The 15,662-nt window shown below is 39.7% G+C and overlaps 1 protein-coding gene across 1 annotated transcript; it reads left to right on the plus strand.

Moving 5' to 3' along the window:
- Positions 1 to 337: 337 nt before the first annotated feature.
- Positions 338 to 14,228, plus strand: LOC308252735 (protein FAM170A-like; the record flags this gene model as incomplete). Its single annotated transcript, XM_080677465.1, has 5 exons — positions 338 to 404; positions 3,770 to 3,922; positions 8,689 to 8,838; positions 12,467 to 12,586; positions 13,609 to 14,228. The coding sequence occupies 5 exons, from the start codon at positions 338 to 340 to the stop codon at positions 14,226 to 14,228; spliced, it is 1,110 nt and encodes a 369-aa protein (XP_080533591.1).
- Between the last annotated feature and the right edge of the window lie 1,434 nt (positions 14,229 to 15,662).

Here is a 15,662-nt window from a genome sequence, read left to right on the forward strand (position 1 = left end):
GGGATCACTCTGGCCAGTGTATGTGGTGGCCCTGCAGTCCTGTGAATACTAGCTGGGTTCCTGGGGTGCACTGATGTCATGCACAGGTCATAGAACACCACTGAAACCATGGCGATGACTTGCATCATAACTGCCCTGGTGGTGTCCTAAGCACTGGTCAGAACAGTGATTTGGTGAGAGAAGAGGTCTCTCAAGTGACTTGTTATTGATAGTAATTTGTTTATATTGCTTGTACTTGTTAATTTGATTCTTTGTCATCATCAACTGATACTCTGAGAGTACAGTTTGGGGGAGAAAGTTATCTGATTTGAGTGACTCTTTAAAAAAGAGTTGAACCATGAAGCATAAAGAAAAACAGAAACATCTGGAAAGGAGACATTTGAACAGAACTGAGAAGTCAAGCGGTAAGTGTTGAATAGATTCTCTGGGCATAATATTACCAAGTACTCTTTTCTAAAGATAGAGAATTTCTAGTTGTGACGAAGAAGGGAGGGAGAAAAAGGAAGGAAGAGAGAGGGAGAAGAGGAGAAGGGAGGAAAGACAGAGCGAGGAGAGACAAGGAGATTGAGAGACTGAGAGGGATGTGTGCATGCTGGTCTTTTTGAGGGCCCAGGAGTCTGAGAGTAAACTCAGATGGCCGGGTCCTTGTCTCTGTGGTTTAGGACTTGTGCTACCTGCACCTTGTCCCTCTGGGTTACTCTGTTATAGACATAATGTTTGATTAGTATAATATTTCTTAGAAAATGTATTTCCCTTTATTTCGTTTTTGCCTAAGGGCATTGGTTAAGTAAATGGTGTTACCAGTTTTCTAATAATACTTTCTCCTTTTAATCAAGAAGAAAGTCTGGTTCATAGAGGTGAGGAAAAAATTGGGGGAAGGCGAGGAGAACTTTACATTTAAAACTGTGTAGGAATCAGAGTATAATGTCACAATTTTTTTTTTTTTTTTTTTTACTGAGGTGTAAAAATGAATTGTTTTGTCTTACACTATGAAGATGTAAATATGGGGCTCCTATATGAAATATAAGAAAAAAAATGGGATACATACACAAACAAACACCCTTTAGCAATGATGGTTAAATTAGAGAGAAAGTTTCGCTCTTTCTGGAAAAATGGGAAACTAAAATAGTTTGGTTACTGTGGAGATTACAAGTAAACAAGTAACCAGTAAATGGAAGAACCGTTGGTCAGGGGTAGGAGGGAGACATATTGGAGCCAACCCCAAAGTTCCAATGGTAGCTCACATTCCTCAAGAGAACTGGTATTTCCAACTTGTGTGGGTTTTGTGCATCTTCCAGTGTACCCTTGGAAAAGGCTGTCTTTTCTCACTTTTAAAATAAAATTAGTGCATATTCAGACATGTTACTGAGTGTAAACTAGGAGACATGTAAATATACATACACACCTATTCACATATACACACATATAGAACATACATAAGCCAGGAAAAATACATGTTGGGATGTAGACAGAGCACAGAGTTGAGCTGAATGGTTCTGCCATTCAGTTCACACAAGATTGCCCAGCACAAAAAAGACCCTCCAATGCCTCTGCATTGTCTCTAATGTGATCAGCAGCGGAATCAATAAATTCCAAGGAAAAACACTTACAATGACTGTAGCAAGCCTAGGAGATCAGTAGAGAATGGTGTTCTACTTGAGGAAATAAAGTGAGAGGTCCTAAGGCAGGGGTGGGCAAACTTTTTGACTCGAGGGCCACAATGGGTTCTTAAACTGGACTGGAGGGCCGGAACAAAAGCATGGATGGAGTGTTTGTGTGAACTAATATAAATTCAAAGTAAAGGAGCGGAGGGGAGAGCAAGAGAACCGGATAGAACAGCCGGATCTGGCCCGCGGGCCGTAGTTTGCCCACAGCTGGCCTAAGGGGATGAGAGTTTTATCAGAGAAACATGGAAGAATATGTTCCTAAGAGCTGGACAATGGCATGTCATATTACCAGGAACCTGTGAAGCACTAACTTATCAAAGGCCCAATGTGGTAGGATTCTCAAGAACTGAACTTGAGATGGAGAACAGAGATACCCCGGTAAAGATATCATCACATCAATATATTTACATAGCCAACTCACATTCACATTCATCCCTCATCAGACCCTTTGCACTCACTCTCCTCATTATTCACTTCCTTATCCTCTTCCACATGCATCTAAATTATGCAAGCTCGATTTTTGTCCATGCCATGCAAACAGTTATAATTTCTCTGACTCCTAAGACCCTAGGTTAGTATCCCTGTTTTAAATTTTATGGAAATAGAAGGACACAATGCATACTTTGTGTATAGTTCCCTTTACTCATCACTTTATTTGTGTAATTTATCCATGCTGCATATGACTTTAGTTTGCTCAGGTTGGTATATGTATACTATCGCATGAATATTATTTCTTCACTGATTATACTTTACCATTTGGGTTACTTTCACTCCAGGATATGTGAAAAGGTGATGTTCTGGACATACTATTACATGTGTTTTTCAATGTGGACACATTTCTGTTTGGTGAATGCTTAAGAATTAGACTGCTCAACCTTAGTTGCCATATTCTATATTGATCCCTTCAGAACTAAATCTTGCACACTTTTACTATCTAGCGCAATCACAGGTACTACTACACACTTCATCATACACATTCTTCTCTGCACTCTCATTTACTTTGCCTCTTCACACAGTGCTTTTTCAAAGCCCATGCACTGCTTCTCTTAAGCACCTTAATTTTCACAACATTATGTTCTTTAAATATTCCTGTGCATTTTACACTCAAAATTCCAATAGCCTCAAAGAGAATATTTTCAGTAACAACATTCCATATCTAAACTGCATAGTGTATGAAACACACACAAATCCATAATTATAGGAAATGAATCTACACACCTAAAAAGGTGCTGAACTATACACAGACACAAAGCACATATACCATCCTCAGTCACATGAAACTCATCCCATATTCAGACTAACAAAAACCAAATCAAACACACCTTAGTTAAACTTTAACCCAGATTTAACCAACACGGTAAGAACTTAAATATCAAGCACATAATATTCACCCTACCATTTTTCTAAAAATGTGAATAATTTATATACCGCACACATTCATGAGACATGATCTTAACATTAAACAGTTGAATAATGAGCAGTGAACTTGTATAAAAATGAAACAGACAGTGACATAATTATGAAGCTAGCTTCTTCTTCACAAAAAAAACATTTACACCTCTCTCTAGATATCTAAGTCAATATAGATATCCATAAAAATAGATAAAAAAGATGTTACCAGAAACTGCATATACACACTATATATGTGGCATTTCTTATAATACATTTTAGTTTAAACCTTGAAATATTAGCTGTTAAAGTATGTATACATTTTTGGGCATACACACATAATGTTTCATAAAACTTGCACCACATACCCCCTAATTGTGCAATTTTTCCATAAGGAAATAGAGTTGATATTTAAAATTTAGTTCCTGCATGGTTCAAGTTTTGATAATCTGTATACATGTCCAGTAATAACACAAACAAGATACCCAATCCCACTGAAAGCCAACACACACAGCATTTTAATAAGTGTTCACTGATAGATTGGAGTAAATGAAATTTTAAATGGGAAAAACAACTTAATTTCCAGGTGAACAAGTGTCATGGGTGGTAATGATGCCTGACATGTAATGCCCACTCAACATGTGGTTTTGGAATTGACACAGACCCCTGAAAATGCCTCATCTCAATGTCCTTTTCTTTATTCCATTGTCCAGGAGCCAGCAATCCTCAAGAGAATGCTCCTCAACCCCAGTCAGATGTGGAGGCCCCAGCCTGTAGTCAGGCAGCAGGAGCAAAGTCATCTTCTTCTTCTGAATATTTCACCTGTGTCTCCTCTCAGTCCAAGCTTCCCCGTTCTGATCAGGATGGTAAGGAATATAAAAGGGGGGTCTGAGTTTAGACAAGAGGTGCAGCTGAGCTGCTCAGCCCAGTCTCTATTTTGCGCACATTCCCTTCAAAAACAGAAAAAGGGGTTCGGGGCAGATAGACTAGTAATAAGGCTTCTGAAGAGGCACTAGTCAAGAGTGTGCCACCAAGGACAGGCCAAGGTCCCTCTGCACAAAATTCCAACATAGAAACACTGGGACAATTGTGGGTGAGTTAGTGGACAGTGCCGATATGTGTGTGTGGGGGGGTGGAGTTCAAACATAGCCTTCCCCCAGAATAGCACAAACACCTATCCTCACATACTCACACAGGCCTTCATTCCCCATCTATTATTCCCATTCTCTAGTAGGATCACCTAGGTATGTCCTAGCCTTTATTCCTTCACATAATTGTTTTCAGATTCACCCACTTACACACTAATTCCATAAATAACTCACTTCCCTTCACACGGATATCATCTTCAAGTTAAATTCTAGAAAACTCATATGCCCTAAAGTAAATAAATGTTTATCTGTTACCTTTCTCATCCATATGACACTTGAGCCACCAGGCATTCAGATCTTCATGGAGTTGAACATTCTGATAGCTCAAACATACCTCCTGCAACACTCTCAGTCTCACTGTTTCATAGTAAGAACAGGTACTACTCCTACACTGTTCATATCACACCACATAACCTACATGCACATACTTATTCGCCATTCTTTTAGTAATATCCCAGACACTCACCAGATAGGACCCAGAACATATATACAACTCAACTAGAACATGAATACAAAGCTGCGTCCTCATTCTCATATAGTTGTACCATGTAAACACCTCAAATAAAGTATACCACACACAGAATTCTGAAATCTGTCATATAGATGTACTTTCAGGCCACATGCTCATGTAGTGCACAGCCATCTTAACAGCCTTGACACACATAGTCTTGTTTCTTCATGTTTGAAAATTCATTTTCTAGGAACCTACCAATTACATGGGAATATCAACAGTCTTGAATCTCTTGAGATGCTTGTACCCCGGCCTATAAAGAAAAGATGTCGAAGGGAGGGGCACAGAGGAGGTTTGTATGGCGATTCCTGGAAGTGGTTCCTGTCATTTCTATTCATTTTCCATTGTATCAATGTAGTCTCATGGTCAGAACTACCTTCCAGGGAGCTGATAAATATAATATAGTTGTATGTCCAGACAGAAAAGAGGCAGCAGTCTCTAATCCATTCACTTTGTGAAAATCCAGCCACCCATGATATTTATTGACACAACTAGAGTCCTGGTGCACAAAATTCGTGCATGGGAGCGGTGTCCCTCAGCCCAGACTGCACCCTCTCCAATCTGGGACCCCTCTCCTACCGGGATCGGGCCTAAACGGGCAGTCGGACATCCCTCTCACAATCCAGGACTGCTGGCTCCCAACTGCTCGCCTACCTGCCTTCCTGATTGCCCCTAACTGCTTCTGCCTGCCAGCCTGATCACCCCCTAACCACTCCCCTGCCAGCCTGATTGATGCCTAACTGCTCACCTGCCAGCCTGATTGCCCCTAACTGCCCTCCACTGCAGGACTGGTCACCCCTAACTGCCCTCCCCTGTAGGCCTGGGTTCCCCCAAACTGCCCTTCCCTGCAGGCCCGGTCACCCCCAACTTTCCTCCTCTGCTGGACTGGTTACCCCTAACTGCCCTCCCCTGCAGGCTTTATCACCTCCAACTGCCCTCCCTTGCAGGCCTGGTCCCTCCCAACTGCACTCCCCTGCTGGCCTGATCGCCCACAACTGCTCTCCCTTGCAGGCCTCGTCCCTCCCAACTGCCCTCCCCTACTGGCCATCTTGTGGTGGCCATCTTGTGTCCACATGGGGGCAGCCATCTTGTGTGTTGGAGTGAGAGTCAATTTGCATATTACTATTTTATTAGATAGGATAGAGGCCTGATGCACAGGTAAGGGCTGGCTGGTTTGCCCTGAAGGGTGTCCCGGATCAGGATGGGGGTTTCCTTGGGGCGTGGGGCAGCCTGGGAAAGGGGCCTATGGTGGTTTGCAGGCTGGTCACACCCCCCAGTGACCCAAGCGGAGGCCCTGGTATCTGGGATTTATTTATTTTCTATAATTGGAACTTGTAGCCTTGAGCAGAGGCCAGGGCGGGCGGGAAGCTTGGCTTCCTCCATCGCCCGGGGCAACCCAAGCCTCCTGCTCTCTCTGTGGCCACAGCCATCTTGGTTGGGTTAATTTGCATACTCGCTCCTGATTGGCTGCTGGGCGTGGCTTGTGGGTGTAGCGGAGGTACGGTCAATTTGCATGTTTCTCTTTTATTAGATAGGATAAATATTACTGTGTATTTAAAATTTTCACTGGAATTCTATTACACTAGAGGCCTGATGCACAAAGATTCATGTAAGAATGGGCCTTCCTTCTCCTGGCTGCTGGCACCACCTTCACTCTGGCCGAAGCCACCTTTTGGCTCCGGCCCAGAGCCACCTCTCCGCCTTCCCATGCTGCCCAGAGGCCCGGAGCGACCGGGGGCGTGTGGAATGCCTGTGTCCAGCCCCGCCCCTGGCCGCTGGGCACCTGTGTATGCAAATTAACTCACCATCTTTTTGGGTTAATTTGCATACTCACTCCTGATTGGCTGGTTGTCATCACAAAGGTATGGCCAATTTGCATCTTACTCTTTTATTAGTTTAGATTATTTATGAAGATGTAAGCCATATTCACTGAGCATCTTTCATAGGAGACTGTTATTGTTTGACAGCTATATACATAGATAAAAAATGTGGAACATGTCTCTACTATTTTTCAGCAAAGTTGATTTATGACAAGATTCTTTGCAGCATAGACACTAGGCAGTAGCCCTAACTCAAGGCCAGAATGAATGGGAGAGTTCTTCTTCCTCAGACAAGGTATCCTACATTTCTTCTAAGAACAAGAACCCAACACAGTCTTATATTTACTCCCCAATATTTTCACATTCAAGTTCATCCCTCATCAGATCCTTCTGCACTCACTATCCTCATCATTCATTTCCTTATTATCTTTCACATAGAACTAAATTCCCCATGCTCTATTTTGCCTTACCATACAAAAATCAATAATTTGTCTTACCTAAGCCCAAATTAGTATCCTTGTTTGTAAATTGTATTGAAATAGAAGGGAACAATATATGCATATACATTTTGAGTTTGGTTCCTTTCACTCATTATATTTGTAATTTACCCATGTTGTATGTGACTTTAGTTTGCTCATTCTTGGTATATGTCTATCATTGCATTAATATATTTTCTTCACTGATTATACTTTTCTGAGCATTTGAGTTACTTTCAGTCTAGGGTACTTGAATAGATGATGTCCTGGACATACTATTACATGTATTATTCAATATGGACACAATTGTACTTGGTGAATGTTTAGAGTTAGACTGCTAAGCCTTAATTGCCATATTCTATCTTAACCTTCTCAGAACTCAATTTTTCACACTTTACTCTCTAATATAATCACGTGTTACTGCACACCTATCTTACACACTCTTCTCTGCCCTCTCTGCTATAATATTCAAGGCCCAGGTATTGTTTCTCTTCTATACTAGTACTTTGGTTTATATATCCTCACACTAATTAATTAATCACTCACGTTTTACAAATACATTAATTGCATTAGCTTCATAGATAATATTCTCAGTAATAACACAACATATCTAAATCACATCTATAATAATAAAAGCGGAATATGCTAATTAGACCAGACAACCTTCCTGAAGAAGCTGGGGCTGCGAGGGAAGCCCAGGTCCTGAGTGCCATAGGGAAGCCGGTGCCAGCAGCTGGGGGAAGGAAGGCCTACTCTTGCATGAATTTCATGCATTGCACCTCTAGTAGTATATAAAATAGTCACACAAATCCACAATTATAGGAAATCCAATATACTCACAGAAATGTGTGCTGAACTAACACACAGACACAAAGCAACCCATACAATCCTCAGTCACACAAACCTCATCCTATATTCAAATGCACAAACACCAGTTTAATCACATATTAAACACTAATTTAGTTTTAATCAACACATTATAAACTTAAATACCAAGCACATTACATTTAACGTTCCATGCTGCTAAAATTGTAAATAATACATATACTGCACACATTCATGAGACATGATGGTAATCTTAAACAGTAAAATAATCAGCAATGAACTTGTTTAAGATTGAAACTGGGACAGTGGCATAATAGCTAATTTCTTCAAAAATAAAAAAAAAATGTCCATGTATAATAATGATATATATATATATATATATATATATATATATATATATGTGTGTGTGTGTGTGTGTGTGTGTGTATAATATATATATAAATCAATTTAGATATCAGTATAAATATACATGCAGAATGCTTAATAAAACTTACACCACATAGCTCCTAATTGCATAATTTTTTCATAAGGAAGTGGAGTTGATATTCCACTTTTAGTTCATAGATACAGTCTTTTTGGTATGATTCCAAGTTTTTAATAATCTGTGTAGATCTCTAGAAATATCACAAGCAAGATACCCAATTCCGTTGTCACCCAGCAAACACACCATTTTTATAAGTGCTTGCTTATGGGAGTAAACGGAATTTTAAATGGGAAAATCAACTAATTGCTAGGTGAACAAGTGTCAATGGTGGTAATAATGCCTGACATGTCCAACAAAATGTTGTTGTAGATTTTCACAGACCTCAGAAAATGACTCATCTCAATGTTCTTCTTTATTCCATTGCCCAGGACCCTATAACACCCAAGAGGATGCCCCTCAGCATCAGTCACCAGTGGAGGCCCCAGCCTGTATTCAGGAAGCAGGAGGAGACCCCTCCCCCTCTGAATATTTTACCTGTGTGTCCTCCCCATCCAAGCTTCCCCATTCTGATGTGGATGGTAAGGAATATCAATGTTGTAACCTGAGCCTGGTCAATAGATGCAGCTGATCTACTCAACCCAGTCTCCACTTAGTTCAAAAATAGGAAATGGCTTTTGGGCAGACAGACTAGTACTAAGGCTTATGCAGAGGACCAAATCAGGAGTGTGCCTTCATGGACAGGCTATAGTCCCTCAGTACAATTTCCATTAGAGAAACATTAGGGCAGCTGTGGCTAAGGCAGTGGATGGTGCTAAAGTGTGCATGGGGGTTTACTCCCAGGCCTCAGATGAGTACAAACTCAGATCCTCACACAGTCATACGTATGTACTCATTCATGCCAGGTAAAGCTCCGAATCTCCTCCTTTTCACTTATTCTTTCAAATACACACACTTTTCCCCCTATCTATCATTCCCATTCTCTAGTAGCATTATATCCTACCATTCATTCCTTCACACCATTATTTTCAGACTCACCCACTTACACATTAATTCCATAAATAATTCACATCCCTGCACACATCTTTAGGTCAAACTCTAGAAAACCTATATGGCCTGAAGGAAATAAATTTCCCTCTGTTGTCTTTCTAATCCATTTGCCACTTAAGTCACAAGGCCTTCATACCTTCATAGAGCTGAACATTTTGAGAGCTCACACACCTCCTCTAACACTCTTGGTCTCACTGGCTCATAGTAAGAACAGGTACCACGCTGGCACTTGTTCACATGGGCTGCGAGACCACAAAACAAACATGTATACATTCATTCATCCCCTTTTACCAACATCAATAATCCTCACCAGTTATGTCCCAGAATATTCATCTGATTCCCTAAGAACTTGCATACAAAGCTACATCCTCATTCCCATATAGTTATATTATGTAAGCACTTCAAATAATGCATTCCACCCACAGAATTCTGAAATATCACATGCATGTAGATATACTTTCACCCCACATGCTCACATAGTGCATGGCCATCTTAACTCCTACAGTCTTCACACACTTATTCCAGTTTTCTTATGTCTGCAATTTTCTTTCCTACAAACGTATCAATTACATAAAAATGTTTCCTCTCCTGGAATCCTTGAGAAGACTATGTCCAAGTCATCTGGGAAACTGAAGAACATGGAGGGTCAACTCGGAAGTGTGTATGGCAATACCTGGAAGTGGCACATGCCATTTCCATTCATTTTCCATTGAAGAAATGTAATCTCATGGTCAGAACTACCTGCAAGGGAAGCTGATAAATATAATATAGTTGTATGTCCAGGTAGAAAGGAGACAGCAGTCTCTATTCTATTCACAACCTTCTTTTTGCAAACACAGTCACCCATGATGTTTATTAACACAAAAAAATATTACTGCACATTTAAATGTTTCATTGGAACCATATTACACTATTCATGAAGATGGAGGCTGTGTTCACTGAACATGTTACATAGTAGACTCTTATTGTTCATTTACATGAGAGATAAATACACAGATAACAAACACGGGACACGGCTCCATTATTTTTATATTTTTGGCAAAGTTAAATTAATGAGAAGATGCTTTGCAGCATAAAAATAAGTCTGTGGCCCTAACTCAAGGCCAGGAAACATGGGAGGGTTTTCTTCCTTAGATAACTTATCCTGAATCTCTTCTAAAGACATGCTAACTGGTGCGGTAAGGATGGACTATTCAGTAGGATGCAAAGGGAGGTTACAGAGATTATCTCAGTAATTCTGCCCATTTGTGAACAACAAGGCTGACCAGTACAAAAATGAACTAAAATTATTTTGTATCTTCTTTAATGTGAGCAGCAGTGGACATAATAAATTCCAATTCCAATAAAAAACCACTTAAAAAGACTAGAGGAAGCCCAAGGAGAACTGTGTTATTTCAGGAAATAGTGGGACAGGGACTGAGGGGATGAGAGTTTTATCAGAGAAACATGGAAGAATATGGGATGAACCAGACATGGGCATGTTATATTGCCTGGGAGGTGTAAAAGCACTAACAACTTAAAACAGGCTAAATGAGGAAGGATTCTCAAGAACTAAACTTGAGATGGAGTACAGAGATATCCACTTGAAGACCCCATCATGTCCATCTATTTTCATAGCCAATATTTGCACATTCACATTCATCCCTCCTCAGACTCTGCATTCACTCTCCCCATCATTCATTTCCTTGTAATCTTCCACATACACCTAAATTTGCTATGCTCTATTTTTGTCCATATCATACTAAGAGTTATACTTTCTCTGACTCCTAAGACCCTGTATTAGCATACCTGATTTTAAATCTTATGGAATTAGAAGGGCACAGTACATATATCTAGTGCTTTTCACTCATCACTATATCTGTGTAATTCATCCATGTTGTGTGACTTAAGTTTTGTTCATTCTTGGCATTTGTTTATCATTGCATGAATATTATTTCTTCATTGATTATAATTTTCTGAGCACTTGGGTTGGTTATAGTCTGGGACTACTTGAAAAGAAGATGTTCTGGACAATCTATTACATGTATTTTTCAATATGGACATATTTCTGTTTGGTGAATGATTAAGAGTTAGACTCCTGGCCCTTAGTTACCATATTCTATCTTAACCCCTTCAGAACTCAATCTTTCACACTTTCCTTTCTAATGCAATTGTGTGTTACTGTCCACCTAATCTTACACACTCTTCTCAGTACTCTGCCATTTTTTTCAAAGCCCAGTGATTCTTTCTCTTATACTCCCTGATTTTCACATCTTCATGTTATGTAATTATTCCCTCACATTTTGCAAATGCACTAATTCCAATAGGCTCAAAGATAATATTTTCAGTAACAACATTCCAGTCTGAAGCACAAGTCCACATTTATAGGAAATGCAAGTCCATGCTTATAGGAAATGCAATCTACACACATAAATATGTGCTAAACTAATACACAGACACAAAGCACACATGCCATCCTCAGCCACATATAAAGATTTGCAAACACCAAATAAATCATGCATTTAACCTTAATGCAGTTTTAACCAACAGATTATATACTTGAACACCAGGCACCATACCATACTGCTACAAATGTGAATAGTACATATACCACACACATTCATGAGGCATGATAATACTCTTAAAAAGTTAAATAATAAGCAGTGAGCTTGGTTAACACTGAAACAGTTGACAGTGACATAATAATAATGAATATCTTAAAAAATAAAAATTTATCATTTTACATCTTTATTTGTATATCTACATCAGTATAGATAGCAATATAGATAGATAGATAGATAGATAGATAGATAGATAGATATAGGTGCTGAATGCTTCAAGAACTCACACCATATATCCTCTTACTGTACAATTTTTCAGTTCCTGCATACTATCTTTCAGTCATGGTTCAATTTTTGATAATCTGTATAGAGCTCCAGAAATACCACATGCAACATACCCAATCCCACTGACATCTACCAAACACACAATTTAATAAGTGTTTACTTATAGTTTGGAGTAAATGGAATTTTAAATAGGAAAGTCACTTTAATTTCTATGAGAACAATTGTCATGTGTGGTAATGATGCCTGACATATAATGTTCCACTCCACATGTAGGTTTTGAATTGACACAGACACCAGAAAATGCCTCGTCTCAATATTCTTTTTCATTACCCAGGACCCTGCAACATCCTTCAACGTCAGTCACTGGTGGAGACAGCAGGAGTAAACTCCTTTACATCTGAATATTCCAGCTTTGTATGTTCTCCATCCAAGCTGTCCAGTCCTGATGAGGATGGTAAGGAATATGCAAAGGTGGGATCTGAGGTTGGTCAAGAGGTGCAGCTCAGCTGCTCAGCCCACTCGCTATTTAGTTTACTTTCTCCTAAAAAACAGGAAAGGGCTTCAGGGCAGGACTAGTACTAAGGCTTCTGCAGAGGGCCAAGTAGGAAGCATGCCTTCAAGGACAGGGCAAGGTGGCTCAGTACAAATTTCCAACATAGCAGCCCTGGGACAGCTGTGGCTGGGGTAGAGAACAGTGCTGGCGTGTGTATGGGAGTTTACTCAGAACTTTCTCCTCATATGAGCACAAACTCAGATCCTCACACACTCACACATCTGTCCTCCATACCAGGTAAGGCTCTGTTTCTCCTTCTTTTCCCTTGTTCTCTCATATACACAGGCCTTCCCTCCTCATCTGTCTTTCCCATTCTCTAGCAGCATTACCTAAATACACTCTTACCTTCATTCCTTCACACAATCATTTCCATACTCACCCATTTAAACATTAATTCCATAAATAATTCGCATCTCTTCACACAGATAACCTCACATGCCCTGAAGGAAATTAACTTCCATCTGTTTTCTTTCTAATCCATATGGCACTTCAGCCAGCCGGCCTGCAGACCTTCATAGAGCTGAATATTCTGAGAACCCATACTCATGTCCTCTAACACTCCCCCTCTCAAAATCTCATAGTAAGAACAGGTACCTCTCCTGCACTTGTTCACATGCTCTTATACCACATAACAAACATGCACAACCTCATTCAACAACCCCTTTTACCACAATCAAAAACATTCCCAGATATGTCCCAGAATGTACATACCACTCCACAAGAATGTGCATATGATATATCCTCATTCCCACCTTGTTACACCATGTAAATACATCATATAAAGCATACCACACAGAGAATTCTGAAATATCATATATAGATGTACTTTTATTTCAGATGCTTATGTAGGTCATGTCCATCTTACTTCCTACAGCCATTACACATATATTCTACTTTTCTTATGTTTGAAATATTTTTTCTAGGAATGCTGGAGATATATGTATCCCAGAATTTGAAGCAAAAGGAGAATTCCTTGGACACTTCACATACCTACATTCCTTCCCATTCGGTTAATAATAACGAGCCCTATACATCCTCAGTGCAAGGAACAGATCTAAGGCTCAGGACAATTTACTATACACATGTACAATTGAAAAGGGGCGTGGCTGTCTTATGCCACACAGAGGAAGGATTGGAACCTCCCTCAAAAAAGATCAAAATGGAAGAAATGACCTATATTGAAAAGGTCCATGAAAATGTCTTCATCTCTCACATGTCTAAGAAGAAACCCCCAATTGACCATGAGCACAACTTAGAGAGCAGAGCCCAGGACAAAAGGGAGGAGGCTGACAGTCCAGCACAGCCTCCAGCGCTGGACGGGTATCCCAACAACAATACGCCTGATTGGCTGGTGGCCCTGGACAGTGGGTTCAGGTGCATGGCCTGCTGCCGGGTCTTCCCGAGCTTAGAAGACCTTCAGGAGCATGTGGAGTATGGGGTCAGGGAGGGCTTCAGCTGCCATGCTTTCCATAATGCCATGGCTCGTCTAAAGCACAAAGATCTTAAAGAGGATAAACAAGAGGACCAAGGAGGCAACATGTAGATGCCAGATGGAAAGCATTTTGCCATGAAGACCACCTTGTACAACTAAACAGACTGTTTTCTGCCCCTGAAAGAGGAAGTGAAGCAAGTTAGACTCCACTGAGGAGGCTCATTCCCTTCAAGCAGACATGGTTTCCAACCTTTATACTCATACCTACCACCACCATCTCTACACCCCTACCACCTGTCTCAGCAGACAGCCCCTTGTAATACCATCCACCACTTTCCTGAGGGACAAGAAGGCAGACCACACCATCCCAGATACTGCCTTTCCCTCTATCCAACTTATATACCTGCATATACCACTCACGAATGCATGCTTTGATATTGTTTACATAAGAATGTTGATAGTACAGATTGCAATACCCCTTCCCTGGACTTAACCTTCACATTTCCATGAAAGTGATATTTGTTAACAATTTTACATATTTTTCTATATCCTTTTCTTTAAATGAAGATATACCTTTTCCAATATCTCCTTCTAATGCATTAACCTGCACAATTATTTGGCTGGAAGACAGACATACTTATTATTGAGAGCAAAAAAGGTACTGTATAGATAAAACCAAAAGCAACTATACTCCACCTCTTAACTTATATGAACTTGTGGACACACAGGTGTACATACACTTCTTATTCATACATATCCATGGGAAAGGATGGAGCACAAAATGAATACTTTCAAGATACTTTAATATGTATATATACAGGTGTCCAAAAATGTCATAATGAGCATTTAAGCTTAATAACTTTAGAAGGGTAAAAGCTACCAACTTTTGAAAAAAACAATTTGCATATTTAACTATTTGCAAGCATTTATTCTTTTTTATCTTTGTACATTTTCAAAGATAAATTGTACTTTTTGTTCCTCTGCCACCTTCAAAGGCTCAGATATGAAAAAATGAAAATTAAAAGAGAATTACAATTCTAAAAAGCTCTACTGGAAAAAGGACATTAAATAATCCCACTTTTAAATGATGATCTTTATAATTTGTAGCTTGTATACTTCTGAAATTATTAAAGCTTAAAACTGCACTATGACATTTTGGACACTTGTTATATCCATAGTAGATTATCTTGAAACTGTTCATTTTGTGCTCCATCCTTCCTCATGAAAATGCATGTACAAGAACTATATATGCACCTAGTATGTCCACAACTTCATCAAAGCTAAAAGATGAATTACAGTTGCTGTTGGTTTCATCTGAGTATATTTTACTTGTTCCTTTGGAAAGAGGATCTGTTTTCTGGCCAAATATGTGGGAAAGTCAGTCAGACTAGCTAAATGAAGTTAATACTTCTTCTTCCTTCCTTTAATCATATGACATAGATACCCTGGGGAAACATCTATTCATGATCAATCTGTACTGATAAACTGGAACATTGAAAAAGAAAAAACAGATTATGGGCAGTGGTGGTGGTGAGTTATCCTTTG

This window comes from Plecotus auritus (genome assembly GCF_963455305.1).
Source record: "Plecotus auritus genome assembly, chromosome: 7".
In the NCBI taxonomy this organism is placed as follows: Eukaryota; Metazoa; Chordata; class Mammalia; order Chiroptera; family Vespertilionidae; genus Plecotus; species Plecotus auritus.